This window comes from Alexandromys fortis, unplaced genomic scaffold (assembly GCF_014885135.2).
Source record: "Alexandromys fortis isolate MF-2015 unplaced genomic scaffold, M_Fortis_MF-2015_v1.1 scaffold_16, whole genome shotgun sequence".
NCBI lineage: Eukaryota > Metazoa > Chordata > Mammalia > Rodentia > Cricetidae > Alexandromys > Alexandromys fortis.
This window is the reverse complement of record NW_026067893.1, coordinates 5,747,396-5,767,614: the sequence shown is the minus strand read 5'-3', so window position 1 is coordinate 5,767,614 and position 20,219 is coordinate 5,747,396. Positions and strand designations below refer to the sequence as shown.

General features: G+C 46.4%; 1 protein-coding gene across 6 annotated transcripts in view; it reads right to left on the bottom strand.

Annotated features, from left to right (window-relative positions):
• Gpam (glycerol-3-phosphate acyltransferase, mitochondrial) overlaps positions 1-20,219 on the bottom strand; it is a 55,204-nt gene that overhangs the window by 5,806 nt on the left and 29,179 nt on the right. For all 6 annotated transcript variants that reach the window (XM_050145193.1, XM_050145228.1, XM_050145216.1 and 3 more), the window contains exons 5-18: positions 18,858-18,931; positions 16,476-16,589; positions 14,220-14,366; positions 13,577-13,673; positions 12,835-12,971; positions 8,239-8,338; positions 7,753-7,965; positions 6,031-6,144; positions 5,821-5,906; positions 4,818-4,933; positions 2,923-2,993; positions 2,030-2,294; positions 1,624-1,766; positions 270-347 (exon numbers count right to left, since the gene is read on the bottom strand). In XM_050145193.1, the coding sequence (XP_050001150.1) occupies positions 270-347; positions 1,624-1,766; positions 2,030-2,294; positions 2,923-2,993; positions 4,818-4,933; positions 5,821-5,906; positions 6,031-6,144; positions 7,753-7,965; positions 8,239-8,338; positions 12,835-12,971; positions 13,577-13,673; positions 14,220-14,366; positions 16,476-16,589; positions 18,858-18,931 (1,755 nt within the window). The remainder of the gene's footprint in view (positions 1-269; positions 348-1,623; positions 1,767-2,029; positions 2,295-2,922; positions 2,994-4,817; positions 4,934-5,820; positions 5,907-6,030; positions 6,145-7,752; positions 7,966-8,238; positions 8,339-12,834; positions 12,972-13,576; positions 13,674-14,219; positions 14,367-16,475; positions 16,590-18,857; positions 18,932-20,219) is intronic.

The window sequence follows — 20,219 nt, the reverse complement described above, 5'->3', positions numbered from 1 at the left end:
CCCAGAACCAACTTCTGGATGTCAGAGAATCAAATCCAAGTATTGTTTTAATTTAGAAAATACCACTTATAAAAGAAATCAAAATAGTAAACAATCCCAAGACCCTTGTGTCCCATTCTTACTGTCCTTTTCTATCATCTGGACATAAATACATACAGCAAGTGGATTTTAGAAGCTGAGGTAAGTGGTAGTTTAAATAACTAATTGGTAGGAAAGGAAAACGAAGAGGGAGCAGCTAAGCAGAGACAATCAAGGCGGCGCGTTCTCACCTCTGCCACCGTGAGAATGCCGTACTGGATGAACTTCCCCACTGTCTCGTGACAAACTTGGTAAAAAGTCTGGCAGGGCTGGAAAGAAAGTTATTTAAAGGTGAGTCGGCCTCCCCTTCTCCTGGAGGCTGCAGAGTGGCTGTCAGCCCCTTCGTTCCACCGCCTCCTCCACCCTGACAAAGTCCTAGGATCTCTGATGTCCACATCTTGATAAATGGTCATGACAAGGCCAGAGAAGAGTCCTTTCCCAGGAATGGCCACGCACTTATGTGGTCCCAGCTATGGAGAGAGCTCCGGAGCCCAGTGCCCTGAATGGGACGAGCCCTGGAAGGACCAACTGCCCAGACCTTCTGGGAACCTTTGTCTCACAGTGAAGGCAGTTCACACGTATAATGACCAAGAAACACAGCACTCCAGTAACGGGAAAGACCCGTAGAAAACACGAGGCCCACTTCAGAAGCCCTATCTGCCCACACCCCTCCTATCTGCCCACACCCCTCCTATCTGCCCACACCCCTCCTATCTGCCCACACCCCTCCTATCTGCCCACACCCCTCCTGATCCTGCCACCCCAGTGTCAAACACACATAAAGAGCATGTTCAAGACGACCACATTCAAAATGCACACACTCGTGAATGTCCCGTCATGAGTCATGTTTTTTTCTTAAATATTTATTTATTATGTATACAATATTCTGTCTGTGTGTATGCCTGCAGGCCAGAAGAGGGCACCAGACTTCATTACAGATGGTTGTGAGCCACCATGTGGTTGCTGGGAATTGAACTCAGGACCTTTGGAAGAGCAGGCAATGCTCTTAACCACTGAGCCATCTCTCCAGCCCCCAATCATGAGTCATATGAGAGAAAAAAAGTAACACGGTGCAAAAATAGGTTCTACTTGATTTTGAGTACCCAGAATCTGCTTACTACGTAGACTCATTTTAACGCCGACTGGTGTAAGGATGTGATAAGGGGACCACTCACACGGCTGAGCCCCTGAGTGTGTAAGCTGAGGTGTTCTCTACCTATTTATCATCTGGGTTCCAACATCCACAGTGGGTGTGCTCCTTACTGACACCAACACAGCACCTTCTGCACAGCCACTGAGCAGTAACTTGGGGTCCTGACTGAGAACTGCCAGCAGTCTCTCATGTCTCAGAGCCAGCGCACTGGGCACCCAGCCAGACAAACCAAGACAGTCAAGGCCAAGCTAGGCTAGTAGCCACTGAGACTGAGAGTGGACCAGAAAGCTGCAGCCACAGAACAAAAGCTCTCTGGAAAAAAGCAAAGGTACTTTATGTGTTCATGCAAACAATACGAAAGGATCAGGGAGCACGGCGGAGCCTTCACTCACCAGAGAGATGGTGCCTTCATTGGAAAGAAGGTAGCACAGGCTGGCTGCCTTCCGCACCAGCTGCTCCTGGCTGATCAAGCTGCCATTGCCACCAGCAGACCCTCCCGAGCCCCTCTTATTCAGAACAGCATACAGGCTGCAGGCTGAGGAAACACAAGGAACAGTGAGGGACAGCAGGGTCATCAGTGCTGGGTGGCCCTTCTATTACCATTAAAGCCTATTAACAAAACTAACGGTCTACAGAAGCCTCAGAAGTGTAAGCAAAACTCCACAGACTCCCACTCTGTGAGCAGTTCAGGTCCTCTGGTCTCCCGCAGTGCCGGGAAGGCAATCCTTGGCAACGTTTTCACTGGAGATAAGCTACAGTGGTGCACCCCTCAAACAAGGTGCTTGCTGGCTAACGTACCTATGATGGCTTCCATGATGAAGACATGAAGCACCCCGTTGCTGTAGAAGTTGAGTTCGAAGACTGCGGGGACCGTTGTGCTGGGGGTGATGAAAAACTCGTCCTTCCTGCTAGTGTGTGTGATGGTGACACAGTTCCCCAGGAGCTGGATGGCGTGCATGACGACATCTTCTGAATTCCCGGAGAATCCCAGGTCAAAGTCACGAGCTAGGACTTCCTCCTTCATCACAAAGAAGTCTTCCACTAATGTGGAGAGGTGGATGCCCTACGGAGAGACAAAAGCAGACTGTGACAGCGCAAAGTCTCATCTCCCAGACTTTCTTCCTACTGTGGCTGTCCAGCGTGTACACACAGCAACAGGCCCAGACCAGCAAGGTGAGCGGTAGGGATGTCAGGGCAGATGGCACATCACAAACCCTGAGCACAAGGGACCACCAAGGGAAGGAGACACAGTCTGAGAGTCGCACCCCGCTTGAAGCACTCGCCTCCCGAATGTTTAGTTGGTGCCTACATACAGACCCCACGTCTGGTGTCAAGAGTATGACAAAGAATACGAAGGACTCTCCCACAGCAGAGCTCCACAAGCCTATGATGGGAGGGCAGAGGGAGCTCTCACAAACATAGCAACTTCCCTGGAACTTCTCCAGCAGAATGCATACCGTGTGTCATTGAAATACGCCTTACTTTAGTTAACTACACACCAGAGAGAGCGAGCATCCTTCTGATCTAAACGTTTACAGTCTGGCTCAATCTCATGCAACTTCTTCCCTCACTGGGCTGGTGAATTCTGGGCAGGACGCCCTGCTTCTGTCACTGTTCATCTCACTGCCTCAGCCTAAAACAGGTAGACACACACCCAGGCTTCCTAGGACCACCAGGACCACCGGACGTACCTGCCTGTGTCTGTAAAGGAGCAGGCAGGCCACAATGTGGGTGGACATGATAGCACAGGACTTGCTAGCAGCTGGAAAGAAACAGAGCATTAGTTGGCCTTGCTCTAACTTATGTGAGACCTTGGAAGTACCTTGGCTTTAGACAGGAACAGGGAGCTAACCATATCTTCTACTGTATTTCTTATAGCTGCAACTTACAATGGAAATATAACTGGATTTGCCAGTGTTCTGGTACAATGGAGCCTCACAGCAACCACTAGCCATGAGACATATTCTATGACAGACCAATGAGGTTAGGTCACTAAATGAAGGTTTTTTTCTCAAATACCAAAACCCAAAACATAGGCACATCTGGAACTCTAAGCCCCCCTCTCCCATTGTGTGCTTCGGCATGCTATGGGCTACAGCCTTCTTTCCCTCTTCTGAAGCTCCATGTGTAAAAATGAAAGTACAAGAGCGAAGAAACAGTAGACTTGAAGTCACAAAATTAGGGCTCAAATTCTAACTGTCACACTAATTGATGTCCTGATTTGGAGTGAATTCCCAAACTCTGGAGTCTCTATTTTTAAAACATGGAGACATTCACTGGGCTGCAGGAAACAGGCTGAAGGCCTGGTAGACACTCCTAGCAAGGATGCTCAATACGCTTGCAGTTCCTCTTTCGTTGTGGCCCAGAGAAGTGGGGAGGAGACACAGAGATACATCTAGAACACACCTATGCTTTGGAGTGTGTAGAAAATTATCATCATCTAGAGAACTATGAAACAGAGATGCCATTTGTGAGCCTCTGAAATGACAGTGGATTTAGAAATACTTCACTTGCAATTACAGCTGCCTCCAGTGTTTGCAATGTATCCAGCATCATTTAACAGTCATTAGGAAAAAACATTTATGAAAAACCTTAAAACACCAATAAATATGTAAAATAAATAGAAAATAATTCAAGGCCACAAAATATTTTTGGAGACTACACATCAGCACCACTGATTACCAGAAGGCGGCTTTCTTATTTCATTTCTGCCTTCCTTTGACAATTATGAAGAATCTGCTTTGGCATCCATATCTGAGGTGTGGGATACAGTCACATATTCTTAAGAAAAGTTCTCTGGGCTGGAGGCCTGGCGGCTCATGGGTAGACACCTGCTTAGAACGTGTGAGGTCCACAATTCCATCCACATAGCACACACACAATCTCCTGGCCGGGAGTCAAGTAGGAAAAGCAGCAGCCACGGTGGGATAATGGGACCCTCTCTCTACAACAGTGCTCACAGGCAGTGATGAGAATCCGGCCAGAAGTGGCCCAGGAAACAGAAAGGAGAGCCAACAAGAGCTGAGCCCCGGGACAACACAGTGTTATCTATGCTCAGGTTTTCAAGAGCAGAATGCTGCACTTGGAATTTAAGGACAGCTTGAAGGTGGCCGGCTCACCCTCTCCTCAGAGTTAGTCTGGATGCACTATCTGTGCACAACTATTCCAGGATAAAAGCAGAAGTTGTCAGAGCCACTGGGGGTTCATCTGCATCCCCACAGCTGAAACAGCTCGACATTTACTGAGTTAAAATCTGCATTGGGGCTAGAGGAGAAAGAGACACCCAAGTATAAGCCCAGATATCACGCCGTACAATAGTTCAGGCTAGTTATGAGCAAAAGGATCTACAATCATCCTGACAAAATCTGTTTTAATAACCATGAGAATTGCTGCACAAGGACCTCTGGGTATTTTTCAGACATCCACCCACCCCTCGCTGTCACCTTCCTTCCAGGTTCTTGCCTATCACAGTCTATGGAATAGGTGACGGACTCACGAGAAAGTAACTTGAGCAGACTCCCAGCCCGCAGGGCCACACTACTCCGCATGCCCTGTGACCCGTGGGTAAGTGTGGCGCTCTACTTACTGAAGAGAATGTGCTCGCCCAGGTTCGCAATCAGTCTTCTTCGGAAGGCTTCATCCACTGCGTTTCTGGACTCGTTGCTGGATGTGTCTTGACTTTCATCAGCAGCATCATTAGGTCTAAAAGATTTGTAAAATCAGTCTTCTGCACGTCAGCTTTATTTTATTTATTTATTTATTTATTTATTCATTCATTCATTCATTCATTCATTTATTTATGTATGTATGTATTTGAGATAGCATCTCATTCTGTTGCCCAGGCTAGCTAAAATTCCCTACACAGACTAGGCCCGCCTCAAGCTTGCAACGCTCCTCCAGTCTTCCAACTTCTGGGGTGACAGACATGTACCACACCCAGCCCTATGCAAAAAATATAGGACTAACTTCTAAATGTATAAATAGTTCTGATCATTATATATTTTAAATTTTAATTATAAATAAATAATTTCTCTGGATTGTTTTCCTCTACAATGTAGAGCCTAATGCATTTTTCCAGACAGAATACTTTGTTTATTAATGACTAAACAGTCTATTAATACATCACCCAAACCCACTGACAGAAAGAATGCAAGAAGCAAGAGACCATGTTTTAGAACATCTGAAAACTCAACCTCTTACCTAAGAAGGGCTCTAAATTACGCTGTATTTTCAGTTCTAGAAAATTCAATTACTATTAAACTCTTTTATAAATCTTACTCACAATATGCATAACCCAAGAGACCCCCAAATAAATTCAGTTCAGGTATATATATCAAGTCATCTAACAAGAGTCATAAAAAGGCTCAACACAAAATTAGACAAAGCCTAGAGAGAGAGAGAGAGAGAGAGAGAGAGAGAGAGCGCAAGCAAAAGCATTCCCACATCTTTATCAAACCAAGAGGACTGTCACCACACGGAGGATGGAACAAGAAGGAGCATGCTCCTACTAACGCTAACCTACTGCCCCATGCAATGCAGGAAGGAGAGTTCCCGAACAGGTGAGCTAGCACAGGGTCTGAACACCCTACCTTGTAGGAAGAATAGCTGGTAACAGTGCTTGCTCCAGAGAAAGGGGAGCAGACACAGGTTTCTGACTTTGGCTTTCTAAATATTCCTGGAAAAATAAAAAGGAAAGAAGAAACCCTTCATAACAACATATAAACTGTATTTTCGTCTTCAGCAGTTAAGAGGAACTGCGGACACAAGCTTCAGGCCAGGGCTTCCACAGACTGTCTCACCTTCAAGGAAAATGGCTGTGCAAAGTCCACCCTGACGTATCCATAGTTCTTCCGCAGCATCCTGATGACGCCTCTCGCCACGCTCCAAAGACTCTCGTTCTTCTTGGGCTTGCCCTAAATACAGCGGGGAAGGGGAGGGTGCTCTGGTGTGACGCTGTTTCTTCTGAGACAGTCTCACTATGATATCCAAACCTGCAATCCTCCAGCCCCGCCCCTTGCAACTGTTCAGAGACAGCCATGAGACACTATGCCTGGCTTAGAATAATTTTTTCATAGAAACTTGAATCCTACCTTGATAAGAAGAATGATATGTAAAGAATGAAAAGTGAGTGACTGGCAGCCAGGGTTGTCAACCTTCTGACTCTAAGTGGGTCAGGCCACATTCACAGCTACCCTGGGATCATGTGACCCACAAGCACAGACTGGACAGGCCTGACTGCTTCACCTGAAACCTGACAGAAAGTGCCTAGTATTCAAAGATGCTCACAGATGTAGTCGTGTCATTCAGGGGAGGAGACTGAGCAAAGTGGGGCATGCCAGCCAGTCTCATGGTGGCCTTCCCATTAATGAGACACTTGAAAGTATTTGCTTAACAAGTCATCCCACAAGGCACACACAGTGATGGCACAAATTGTCGAGAGCCATCAGTCCGCTATCCTTAAATCCTCCAGTAGCCAGGAACCCCCCAGTTTCTGACACACTGGAGCACAAACTTTGACGCACATGCTTTGCCCAAGACTTCCACACTAAGTCAACAAAACCGGCCCCTCTGGCACCGCACACTGCTGCTCAGAGTGGTTGGCTATTGAAGCCATCTGGGAGATATGCCTGATGGACAGGGCGGTGCTTACAAACCGAGTACCCTTAGATTACAGCTAGCACCTCCCTTCCTCAACACACATAATCCACAGCGAACCCATAGTCCAGGAGAAATGCACTGGACTAAAGAGCCTTGTGGGTGATTTATTCACAGTGGAACATCTCCCCTGTGGGGTATGAACTGCATTCAAGGCTGAGCCTCACAAGTGCCTGAGCTTACAGGTAATCAGATACAAAAGAACCACATAACATTATTATTATATAAAGTTCAGCAATGCAGAAAACCAATCTCTCTGCAAGAGGCTGGACAAGAGGCTCTCCTGGAGGAAACTAAGAGGAAAGGTATGGGAAGATTTCTGGGACCCTGACGTCACTCCATCATCTGGGTGCTAGGTTCACAGGTGATGATTTTGTGATAGTCAATCTAAGTGCTTATTTATGACTTGGGCATCCTTTCGCAAAAGTTTGCTGAAAAGATCACTCCCATTTCTCACATCAGTTTGCAGTTGCTCAGCCAATGTGACCCAGCCGGTCTTCAGGATTCACTGAAATTCACTCAGAATCAAGCCACAGACCTCAGAGAGGAGAGCATGGATACCCACACTGCCCACATAGTGGAGATCACAGCTCACTGACAAGTGGCTTTCCACCTGCAATCCCTTGATCAAGGCCAGCACTGACGTATGAGTTCACGCACTTCTCTAAGCCCAGGGAAACACAAGAGACTCACTCACAAGCTGACAGACACGATGAAGGCAGCTCACCATGCCCATTCAGGCAGGTTTCAGATACGCAACAAGAAAAACCACGTTAGCAAAATGCCACTCTGATCTAACACTAACCGTTCAATATAAAAGCAAAGTTTGAAAGGGGAAGACGGCCTTGTGCGGGCTGACTCCTTACCAGCTGTTCACCATTGTAGTGGCCTTCGATTATCCGATCATAGGAGATGCCCACAGGAATGACAAGGATGTCAGGGATGGTGTTGGAGGACAGAGTGTCCACTATCACCGACAGCAGCCCTGCCCGAGCACAGGAGGTCTTCCCACTCCGGGAGCGCGTGCCTTCCAGGAAGATCTCCAGGAACTGCTGCTGCCGGAGCAGTTCAACTATGTGCTGAGACAGGAGAGAATCAGACGTGAACTAGGACCTCGCAATTCAGCTGAGCTCAGAACAGCAGAATCTTAAGACGAAACAGGGGGAAATGTAATGTCACCACTAACTAATCATTTCCCCTTATCCAGAACTGCAGAGCATCCCACCAAAGTCGCTCTGGCCAGTCATCTCCCAAATCAAAGAACAAATTTATAAAAATCCTACAACACAGCTCCATCACTCTCTGTGATGGCTAACACTACAGCGCTGAGGGAAATTAAAGGCCATACGCACCCCATGAAGCAGCGCTCTATAGAGAATGTCTTTGCGTCCGTCTGGGGTTTCATCAAGCCTCCTTCTTATGAAGAAGCCCCCAAGCTTGTGAATCAAGGTGCTACAAATGAGAGAACACACAAATGACTTATAAGGAAACATGGAAAGACTCAAATGTCAAGCTACTCCACAGCACTGTCCATGCAGACAGAAGTCCCGTGTCATGTGAATGTTCACAGTGGAAATGCAAAGCTCAGTCTTCATGCCGTCGACACGCTTCACCCATTCCTCAGCCTCTGGGGTACCGCTGCAGAAGTTCTAAGCCAAAAAGGAGTTCTGATTTGATGTCATCCTCAAAGGTTATGACACAGTTTTGAAGATTTTGGAATGCTTCTAAATTTAAAAGTAGAGAGTCACTGCCTTCAGTTATATATCCACTGGTGAGTCCTCCAGGCTCCCGTGGACAGTCTGTCCAGTGCTCACGCAGATGGAGTCCTCCAGGTTCCCGTGGACAGTCGGTCCAGTGCTCACACAGATGGGAGTCATCCAGGCTCCAGTGGACAGTCGGTCCAGTGGTCACACAGATGGAGTCCTCCAGGCTCCCATGGACAGTCGGTCCAGTGGTCACACAGATGGAGTCCTCCAGGCTCCAGTGGACAGTCGGTCCAGTGGTCACACAGATGGAGTCCTCCAGGCTCCAGTGAACAGTCTGTCCAGTGATTATGCAGTTGGAGTCCTCCAGACTCCAGTGAACAGTCTGTCCAGTGATCATGCAGATGGAGTCCTCCAGGCTTCCGTGGACAGTCTGTCCAGTAGTCACACAGATGAGAGTCCTCCAGGTTCCAGTGAACAGTCAGTCCAGTGGTCATGCAGTTGGGAGTCCTCTAGGCTCCAGTGAACAGTTCTGTCCAGTGCTCACACAGATGGAGTCCTCTAGGCTCCAGTGAACAGTTCTGTCCAGTGCTCAAACAGATGGGAATCCTCCAGGCTCCAGTGAACAGTCTTCCCAGTGCTCACGCAGATGGGTGGTCTTGGTTAAACTAAATGGCTCACAGCCTGGACAGATAGCTCAGGAATTAAGAGCACTGACTTCTTGCTGAGGACCCTAGTTCAATTCCCACCACCCACATAGTGGTTCACAACCATCTGTAACTCCAGTTCCAGGGGATCTGACATGCTTTTCTGAACTCCTTGGACACCAGGCACACAAGTGATGCTTATACATACATGCAAGAAAAACATTCATACACATGAAAGAAATAAATCTTAAAAAAATTTAAACACAAATGGATCACATACACAAAAGAAAACAAAAGTAAAAGCCATGAATGAGGAAGGGCTGACTGGTAGGGATGGGGTAAGGTTAACAGAGATGAGAGAAAAATAAGAGAGGCTGAGGAGGGGAATAATCAGAATATACTACATACATCTATGAAACTGTCAAAACCAAATCAATGGCTGAGCATGGTGCTGCCTTTATCCTCAGCACTCAGGAGGCAGAGACAGGGTTTTCAAGTTCAGCCTGGCCTACACTGCTGGCCAGCCAGAGTGACAGAGTAAAATCCTGTCTTGGAAACAGAAACAAACAAACAAACAAAAAGAACCAATAAAAAGAAAGTTTTTTAAACCCTATCCAAGCTCTCCAAACTCTTTCCAAAGAGTCTGTCTTAGGTTTCAGACAAATAGACACTGGCCCATGGCAAATTTGCAAAGTGAAAATGTCCTTTAAGGAAAATCCTCTCAAATAGCTAGTGAGGTCCCTATAGGAAGAGTAATTTTATCAAACCAAAATCAAATATAAAACAGGAAACGGGCTAGAGAGACAGCTCAGCAGTTAAGAACACTGGCTGCTCTTTCAGAGGACCTGTGTTCAATGCCCAGCACCTCCATGGGACAGCTCAGAACCCTCTGTAACTCTAATTCCAGGGCATCAGATCCCCTCTTCCAACCTATTGTCTAAAAAACCAAAACCTAGGTTCATTTGCACACACAGAAACAAAACAATTCTGCTGCCAACACCAAGACTCTTTCTGCAACACTGATAAGTTTAGATATGAAGTTGAAAGTTTGTCAGATTTCCTGAATATACAATCTCAAATGGAGCAATTGTCTTCAAACAGATGTTAGTATTCACACTGGTGTAAACAGACATTAGCATTCACACTGGTGTAAACAGACATTAGTGCTCACACTGGTGTAAACAGACACTAGCGTTCACACTGGTGTAAACAGACATTAACATTCACACTGGTGTAAACAGACATTAGTGCTCACACTGGTGTAAACAGACATTAACATTCACACTGGTGTAAACAGACATCAGCGTTAACACTGGTGTGTAAACAGACATTAACGTTCACACTGGTGTGAGTAGCCATGCTATATTAAAATGTTAACGTGCTCTGGTCTCCTTTATAATCTGTATACGGAAGTCAGGGTGAGATGTGGGTGAAGTGCGAAATCACTGAAATTCTCAGAAAAAATTTAGTGAGGGAACAGTGTACCCTGAGATGTGCTGTCACTGTGGAGGTGTAGATGTGGTGAAAGAAAACTGCGGACAGACAAGTTTGTTTATAGTCCGCTATATCTGAAGGAAAGGCAAGCTGAGCAAAGGCTGGCATGAGCTCCTGAAAGGAGATGCTATTATGAGAAATTATCAACACTGATACTTAATAAAAGTCTCATGAGAACTAGATGAGGAACGACCACAGGGAGAGCACCAACAGAAGAGACACCTTAGTTCTGAGAGCAGGCCTTCCTGTGTGTCTGTGTCTATCTGTCCCTCATTCTGTCTCTCTGTCTCTGTCTATCTCTCTATCTCTGTGTGTGTGTATGTGTGTGTGTGTATGTGTGTGCGCATGCGTGAATGTGTATGTGTATGCGTAGATCCATCCACGTGAGCCCAGAGCACAACCACGAGCGTCATTAACCAAGACCTATCTATCTACAGTTTGAGACTGGGTCTCTAACCGGCCAGGAACCTGACAAACGGGCTAGGCTGACTGCCCAGAGGTCTGAGGTTCCGCCTGTCCCAACACTAAGATCACAAGCAGACACCACACCCACACTTTTTCCCACCTCAGATCCTCAAGCCTACAAGCAGTTTACCAGCTGTACCATCTTCCCAGTCAACCTTGTTGATAATGTTTAATTTAGCTTCTGTCCCTTGGTGCTGGAAAAGATACCCTGGAGTATCACATGGTTGTTCTAGTCCTGGGAAAGGAAAGCACGTTTCTCCTGTAGGCTGGCTGTTTGTCTGGGCTCCCATTACACAACAAGCTATTTGATAGCTAGGACTGTATGTGTCTTGTCCATGTTTGCTTGATGCTCAATGGAATAAATCCACTGACTTCTGCTGATGACATCTGTCTGGCTAGCTGCAGCACTCTGGGAACCAGGACAGAGCACCCTGCACCATGAGGCTGAGGCCAGGACTCTGGATGCCACTGTAGGAGGCTCTGCCTGCCAGGCCACCGACTCTCCCTACAGTTTCTCTCTGTGTTCACCCTCCTAAGTCACGTCAGATCACAGAGCTGGCCTCAGTGCTCTGCGCTGCTCGGAGTTAAAGTTCCGTTTCTCAGTTCCACCCAGTCCTCGCTGGCTCCTCAGTGAGCAGACTTAGAGCAGATCTCCTACACCCTCGTCTGAGCTCCACATCTGGACAAGACCTGACTCTTGGGAACTTAGCTCACTAATTCCTTTAGTGAGCCTCTGCCCTCCTCCCCAAGAACACAGCTATTCTTCTGATGTAAACCCTCATCATTTGCCAGAACTCTCACAACAGAATCAAAATTAATTTCTTCAATACCAGAATGGCCACTCAACATACAGGCCTGACCAGATCAGTGTTCAAAGCCAGGACAGACACCAAACCTCAGCTCAGAGCTGCTCTTGAACTAGCCCTCACTATCTGTGCAGCTGCCCCTCCAGCCTCTGGCCTTTCCTTGCGCTGCCAACTTACCTGCTTGCCCACCCACCACATTCTCACCACCTTGCTCTTGAGTCCCTGCCTTTGAACACACTGCTCCCTTTCAGTAGAACGCACAGCATCCACTGGGAATGCAGAGAAACACCTCCTGGGTTGCATCGTAATCTCTCCATCATGAGGTCAAGAAAACAGCAGGGCCAGTGTCGCCAGCCTTTATCTACCACAGGGCCAGCACCTAAGCCTCCTCTGACAGGGCTGGTACCATACCCTGCTTCACTACTTCCTAACAGCTGTCCATCCACCTGACGAACACTGCCCTTCAAGCTTCCCTAGGCACAGTCCACCATGCAGCTCGTACACAGAAATACGGTGAGGAACAGTGTATACCAGCCAAAAGCTACACAATGAAGCATTGGTTTTCTAATAAAAAAGGGCTAATGCCACTTTTATAACATGTATCACAGATAACAAAACAAGTGCCAAATTCAAACCAATCCTTTTTGTTTTTTGAAACAGAGACTCACTATACAGCCCTGGCAAACCAGTAACCTGCAACGTGCACCAAGACAGCCTAGAATTCAGAAATCCACCTGCCTCCACCTCTTGAACACTATGACTAAAGGTATGTCCAACATGTCAGACAGAACAATCTTTTTAATACCTTGAATTTCAAACAAAGCCAATCTCACCTGAAGATGGGAATGTTGAGGTTATTGCCCGAGGCGATGTATGGCGCCTTGATGTTATGGCAGAAGAGAATGAAGGTGAGCAGCAGATAGTCGATGTGGGATCTATGCACCGGCAGGAACAAGAGCGGCAGATTCGTCTAGGGTAGAGGGAGGCGCCAACCTTAAAGCTCAGGTGTTACCAGTCAGTCCCACTTCGCCACTGCATTTGGTTACGGTCACTCATCACTGGCTAATCAATGACTCACTCTCTACAAACATGCTCCAGTGATTCTCCAGGACCTACATATCCAGATATAAGATCCGCTACTACAACAACAGCAACTAGTGGGGGAAGAATCAACAAGTTCAAGTCGACCACACCTCTTCTGAGACGCAGTCTTCATTACGGAAAATGAGCAGAGCTCTTTGGAGCCAGGCTTGGTTTAAAACACTAAGAAAATTACTTACTATCTGTGACTTGGGTTAATGTTTCCCTAACACCTACGCCTCCATCTCTGTCTCCCTGTGTATAAAACAGGTATTACGTGACCTGGTGTTCAGGGTTGTCCCCAGGTAACTTAGAAAAGCAATCCTATACATTTTTGATAGGCCCTGCTTCTCTCAAAAATGAACTACAGTTATCACAAAGTGGGACACTCCCAAAAGCCTTCAGAATCCCGACGGCACGGGGAGACTCTCTGAAGGAGCTCTAACAGCACAGCACACCCTCAGGAGAGACAGAGGGTGGAGCAGATAACCTTACCTCGGTTGCAGCTTTAACCATCTCAAGCTGACCCTTGTGAATCTGAATGTTCCAGAAGAAACTGTTGAAGAGCTTTAGCAATACCCAGCCAGTCAGCCTGAAAGAAATATAAACATTTGAGTCCATACAAACATAGACAAACATATGTACGTTATAAATCTGCATACAGTTCACTTTTCTCCCACGGCTTGAGTCCACAACCTAAAAGCACTTGTAAGTGACTTCATGTGTGTGCACTTCGGTATCTGGACTGTGAATGAGTATTCTAATGTATACAGACACTGCTCACACAAGTATGTTCTCGCTGTGGACTGTGAACACTCTGAAAGCACTCATACTAAATTAGCGAGCAAAAGGATCCTTCTAACACAGGCAACCACTCCCCGTAGGACACGAGACTCAGCCATTGGAGAACAGGTGACACCCATAATACAGTGGCTGCTACCGATCAGCAGGGACAAAGGCAGATCGAAGCCTCTATCATGCTATTTACATTTGAGTAAGCAGATTTCACACTGAAATACATCAACATCTTTGCTCACATGTTTTCCTTGAGCTAGGAAAGGAAGATCCAATAGTTATAGAAAGATAATAGTGATAGAAAGATGCTGGCTTTGGCCTCAAGCCACCATCCCCTAAATACCTGATCATGCCTGGGGAGACAGTAGCAACCATTTCCTGCAGGATCTTCCTGGCTTTCTTTTTCACTTTCTGGATAGCTTTGGACTGCTGCTGGGCAGATCCATCTGGGTTCAACTCAGCAGCCACTTCAGCAATTGCCTCTTGGACTCTGATGTGAAAGTAAGAGTCAGACACTGAAATTAACCATATGTTACTGGGAACATTTGGTATTTTCTAAACTGTGGCTATAAATGAATAGGATGGGAAAACAGAATAAAATGTCCATTGTCTTTAATATGCAGAAAATGCAAGTTCTCTTGAAGAAGTAGTATAGCAGCAAAAGAGAAAGTTCAAGTTAGGACCGTTAGCCTTTGCTGTCTATCAACACTGACAGCCAGGGCTGAGCGACGGCTCAGTGGTCAAGAGTATGCACTGCTCTTGCAGGGGACCCGAGTGTGATCCCCAGCACCCACATCAGGCAACTCACAACCGCCTGTACTTCCACCCCATGGCTTCCTCCTGCTCAGACACATACTCAGATATACATAAATAACAATAACAATATAAAAAATGGGCAACACATTCCTAAGGCAAAGAATCCCTTATAAATCTGGACAGATGTAACAATTTTACTCAGATTTTCTGAGTGACTGCTAGCAATAAGGGAAAAGGACATGTGTGCACTGCCCACAATGGAGAATGTACTCAAAGAAAATGCAGACTTCATGAAAATGGCTTTATGCGAGTCAGTATAATGAAGAAAGTAAAACAACGGCCACTAAAAAGTCAAAGTAGTGTATGACTTTCCTTCAGAAATCCTAATCTGTCACTGTTTATATCGTCACAACTCTGGAGCACGTAGAACTCCCTGAGAAGCATTCAAATGGACGGAACTATTTACTTCTTGTTCTCCAGTTATTTTACAAAGGCAGAGCTCAGGATAGAAATCAACACAGCCACAGGAAATATGCCGAAGGAAAAGCTCATCTCAGCAGACAGATCCTCTTGACTGAGAGCGTTTCCACCACCCTTGCTGCCTGGAGGCTTCAACTAGACAGCATTTACTGTATGAGCTAGGATGTCACTGTCAACTATTCAACATTTAACGTGTTTTCCTAAGTACTACGAGCCAGCACCATTGGGGTTGGGGCCATCACCCCTGACACGGCTACAAACAAACAAACTTTATGAACTCTAAGCTTTCAGTCACCCCATCTCTGGTCCCCAGCTATACTGAGGTGGGCCACACCCAAGAGGCGAAGCAGAGAACTGTCGCCGAAGCTCCGACCCTTAGTGGCTCAGAAAACCACCCCACAAAGTATGGAGCAAGTTGAACTTTAAATAAAGGTAAATGGGAGGCTTTGGAAACTGTCTCAGACTTCCTAGTTCTCTGTGGTCTCCCCTGAACTAAGGCATTGGGGGGGGGGGGCTCTGAAACTCCTAGAACCCTATTCAGCAGGTAGGAAGGCTGCCACCAGGACTGGAAGTCCCATGGCTCATCTATCTCCCTCCCAGAGTACTCTGTCCCTGACTCTGTTTTCCCAGCTCATTCATAATCCCCTGCAGCTATTTACCCCTCAAAGTCCCTAAATCCCCTTGTTTCCTTTTCCTCTTCAACTACTCCAGTTTCCAGCTGCATTGGGCAAGCACTCTCCTGGGGGCTGGTACACATTAGTGAGGCTGTGTGGCCCTTTTTCTTCTAAGTCTGCTGAGGCCAGCCTCCCTCAAGGGTAAACATTTTCTCTGAGAGCAAAGAATTTTATTCCTCCTACGAGGGCTTGGCCATGGGTACTCAAAAACCATTATACAAAATACCATACCAAGCGCTTTGGTCTATCAAAACAGAAAATGGGTTGTCCCCAATGTTCATCCTATAGAAAACTGGTGAGGAACCCTAGACACATGTGCACACACCTCCAAATCATGACTTGACTTTCACATTCTAAGAGACTATTCAGACCACAGTCCATCAGACAGGACCGTCTACTTACATGGCACCCTCCTCCACACAGTCCATCAGACAGGACTGTCCGTCTATCTACACAGCACCCTCCACACAGCCCATCAGACAGGGCTGTCCGTCTGTCTACACGGCACCCTCCACCACACTCCACTCTCCTGACTTCCCTCAACTTCTTTTGTGACTTAACACTTACCATTCAGAAATGCAAGCATTCCCTAGAGGGAAAAGCAGAGAAAGCACAGAAGAGGCTCAACCCCCTCTCCTCCCACTGCCACACCCAGCTGCCCCCACCTTCTCCACAGTGCCCCGCCTCACCTGCTGCTGTTCAGTACGTTTTCAGTGATGTTGGTGGCAAACATGCCCTTATGGACGTCCCGTTCTTGAACAAAAAGGATGTAAGAAAGACGTCTTGCCAGCCATCCTCGGTGCCTGCAACACACAGAGAAACTTCTCAGCAAGTCCTGCACACTCCACTACACAGTGATTTTCCAGAGAGCGCTGGGGTCACTTATTCCAGCCAGCAGCCCTAGAGGTCAGAATGCTATGCAGCTGTCTGGCTCATTACTTTCATAGATTCTCAGGGAAAACTGAAACTTGGAAATTGTTTATCAATGCTTAAATTGTCTCATTTTTCTGACTAGCAATCCAAATCTGAAAACAGAAGAGACATCTGATTAATCAATAGCACTACAAGGACAAGCAAGTGGGATGTTACTCATTAGCTATGTAGGAGCTGGGGGACAGAGGTGGGGACAGCTTGGAGCTACAGCCATAGTCTACAAAGAGAAACTTGGCTATTTCCCAACACAAAGGGCTATATTGTCCAAGATAATCACTGAGCCTCAAAGTGAATTAAAAGCTAATCAAGTCAGACGTCCAGCTGTAAACACGCATCAGGTCTAAGCGAAAGGACATACTGGTGGAGGTGATGGCCACCACGTGCTGAGGAGCTGGGGGACACAGGGATGCACATCAGAGTAAGATGCTATGACTCCCACTGTGCAATGGTTTGAAACAAGGTATGACAATGACCGAAAGCAACATTGTTATGTCCTCCATGTGACACCAACAACTGGGAAGGCATGGAGTGGAAGTGTCTGTGAACACTCCTGTCGCCTGACTCTTCCTTTCCTGTCCCCGGGTTCCGAAAGGTGAGCTCCCGGTGCCGCATTCTCCCAAGCCCTCTGCGGTGAACACTTCAGATGACGACGATGACAGGAAGCCCGAGTGTTCCCCGAAATGGCTTTGCAACCTCCTGACATGGGTTTGTGTGGTGTGGAAGTGTGGGTGAGCGAGCACCCGAGGATGTGAGAGGGTGAGAGCGCATGCGAATGTGTGCGAATGGCCCGAGGACGTGTGGCAGGACAGTGCGCACCCGTGCTTGCAAAAGCTTTCAGCCTTTGTCATTTAACACACAAGAAGCTACACAGGCAACTTGTTTCATGAAATAGTTTGAGCTACCATCAGGTCAAAATAGCTGATGCCTTTTAAAATATCTTTAAAAAACTGTTCCAATCAGAGATAACACACAAAAAAAATATGGCCTCATAGGTAAAATGTCTATTTACATAAAGAAGAAAGTTCATTTACTTAGGACCACAGTCATGTCTACTAAGGACAAGAAATAAAAACAGATTTCATGGACCAGTCTCTCCTCTCTGCTTTAATGTAAACGGAGGAGACAGAGAGGAACCTGAGAAATGGAAAGGAAATGCTTGGATTTGGCCTCTGGTTCTGTTACCAAGGCAACCTAAACACACACGCGGGTCTGGTACTCTCATCTAGATTAGAGCAGTGCCATGGAGGACCAAAGCCACGCACCGCCTTCTTGGAGCACCTTTCTAGAACCCCAGAACACGGCCGACCGCCTTCGGGCATCTGCTCTTAGAACCACAAGGACTGTGGTGGCTTCGGCTGCTGTTTCTCTTGCTTCGCAGACACATTTTTCTAACTTTCCCTTATAGAAAGCAAAGGCCCCTTTGTCCCCGGTACTGGAATTCAGAAATCAGAATTCCTGTGTTTAACTTATCTTCACTAAGTAAGTCAAAGAACATTTCCTGCAAGCAGGGGACCGACAGCAGGGAGAGAGGACAGACAGACAGACAGCGAGTCTGAGCGCAGTACAGAGACTGACGTCATGGAAACACAATGAAACTCACCATCGGTACAGGAGACGCTCGCTCATAAAGGGGGCCTTACTACAGAGGGCTCTACAGAGTGGGGAGATGTCAATCACTGTCTTATGTTTCATTCCTGTGTTGGTGTATGTCTGCACACATGCCAGCACACATGGCAGCCCGAGATGACTCAGGAGCTGACACTCTCCTTCCGTCATGGGTTTCAGGAATCAGACTCAGAAAGTCAACAAGCTCAGCCATCTCATGGGTCCCATTTATATGTTTTTGCAGTATAAAATAGCTACAATGTATCATAAGACATGCAAATCTACATCTCTTGTCAAAGAAATACTCCCTACTGCTTAGCAAAAGTCAGTATCTATATGTGTTAAAGAACACCACAGGTGACAGACAGGAGAGCAGCATCAACCGTGACCTCCAACGGCCGTCCTGCTTCTGATCTTTAGACAGCTCGCTTGTGCCAAAGGCTCACATTCTGCCCACTCTAGACACCACAGGTACATCTTAAAGTATACTAATTACCATTACAGAGTTAGAAGTATAAAAAATGTCTTTTTACCTTGTGTGAGTTTCATTGATATAAATAACATTCCGCAAACCCAGAGATGGGATACTGGGGTTGAAAAACCTTTCCTATAAAAACAAAATGAATGTAGATGTGAATTCACAGCTGGGTTGATGGTCATGAATCCTAGTAATGTCTCTAGAAGACACGCAAACTTCAAGCATAACGGTAGCAATTGCTGCTTCCAAACTTGTAGAATGAAGAAAATATATATTTTGTTAAATAGTACTTTTCTACTTTAAAGAAGGTTAACTTTGAAACCTCCATGGTATCCCTCTCCCACCACCGCTCTTTCCCCTACAGAGTAGGGACCTACAATCAGCTTCAGCCACAAAGGCACAGATTTCAGTCTTCCCCAAATGCAAACTATTATCCTAAATATCAGTTACTGTTTAACCCCTCAGTGCACAAGACACATGAAAATTACCCTTTGTATGTGTAAGAATATTGAGACTGCCACGACCTGAGCATTCAATCTCAGGTATTTCCACTCTGTAAAGCAGCTGAGCACCTCACCGTCACCTAAAAGTGTATCTTCCAGTCACTCTCTTGACGGGAGATCTTGAAAAGATAGTCTACCCCTTTAACAATGTGAGCAAAACAGTTAAAGTCCAAAAGTAAATGCAAAGGAAAAACGTGTCAACAAGAGGTAAAGATTACTGCGATGAAATCCCTTTATCAAAAACTGGGGTTTCAAAGACTAGATGTCAAATATCAAGAACTATAAAAAACGTACTAACAGATTATTTTAAATGAGCATGGAAGAGAGTCAAGATGAATGTAATTCCATCCATTGCTACCTTGACACAAAAAGCAGCAGCCAGTTACAATATATCCAGCCAACCCCAGGCCATAGTCTCACCACCAATAGCTCTGGCTGACAACACACTGTAGCCCTGCAGTTGTAATACTGTTTGGTGTAGAACTGTAGTTAAGGTATTACCTTGCATTCAAAATTAGAATTAGGTGAGAGGTCAGTCTAAAAAGAAAACCCACGTGGCCTTCTATTTAAATTTTTGTTTCCACTGCCCTCTAAATGCAAATTGGCCTCACTCCTGGACTGGCAATCTTCATGCCTTCAGTGGTAGCGAATTCCTGCGTTACGGCACTTAGAGTTCGCAAGGCACATCTCTAACAAGCCATTCTTGAGCAGATCTCAACACTGAACAGGAACCGCAAAGGCTCTGCCTAAATCTCACCAATGTTAATAAAGCCCTCTATGCAGGCAGAGCTGAGCCTTCTGCCCCGTCAGCCTCCAGTGGAGAACGCAGCCAGCACAGCCAGCCATTCACACGAGTTACTACCACCCTCTGTAAACAACAGCTTCTGAGTCCTAAATATTTGGCCCACTCCAAG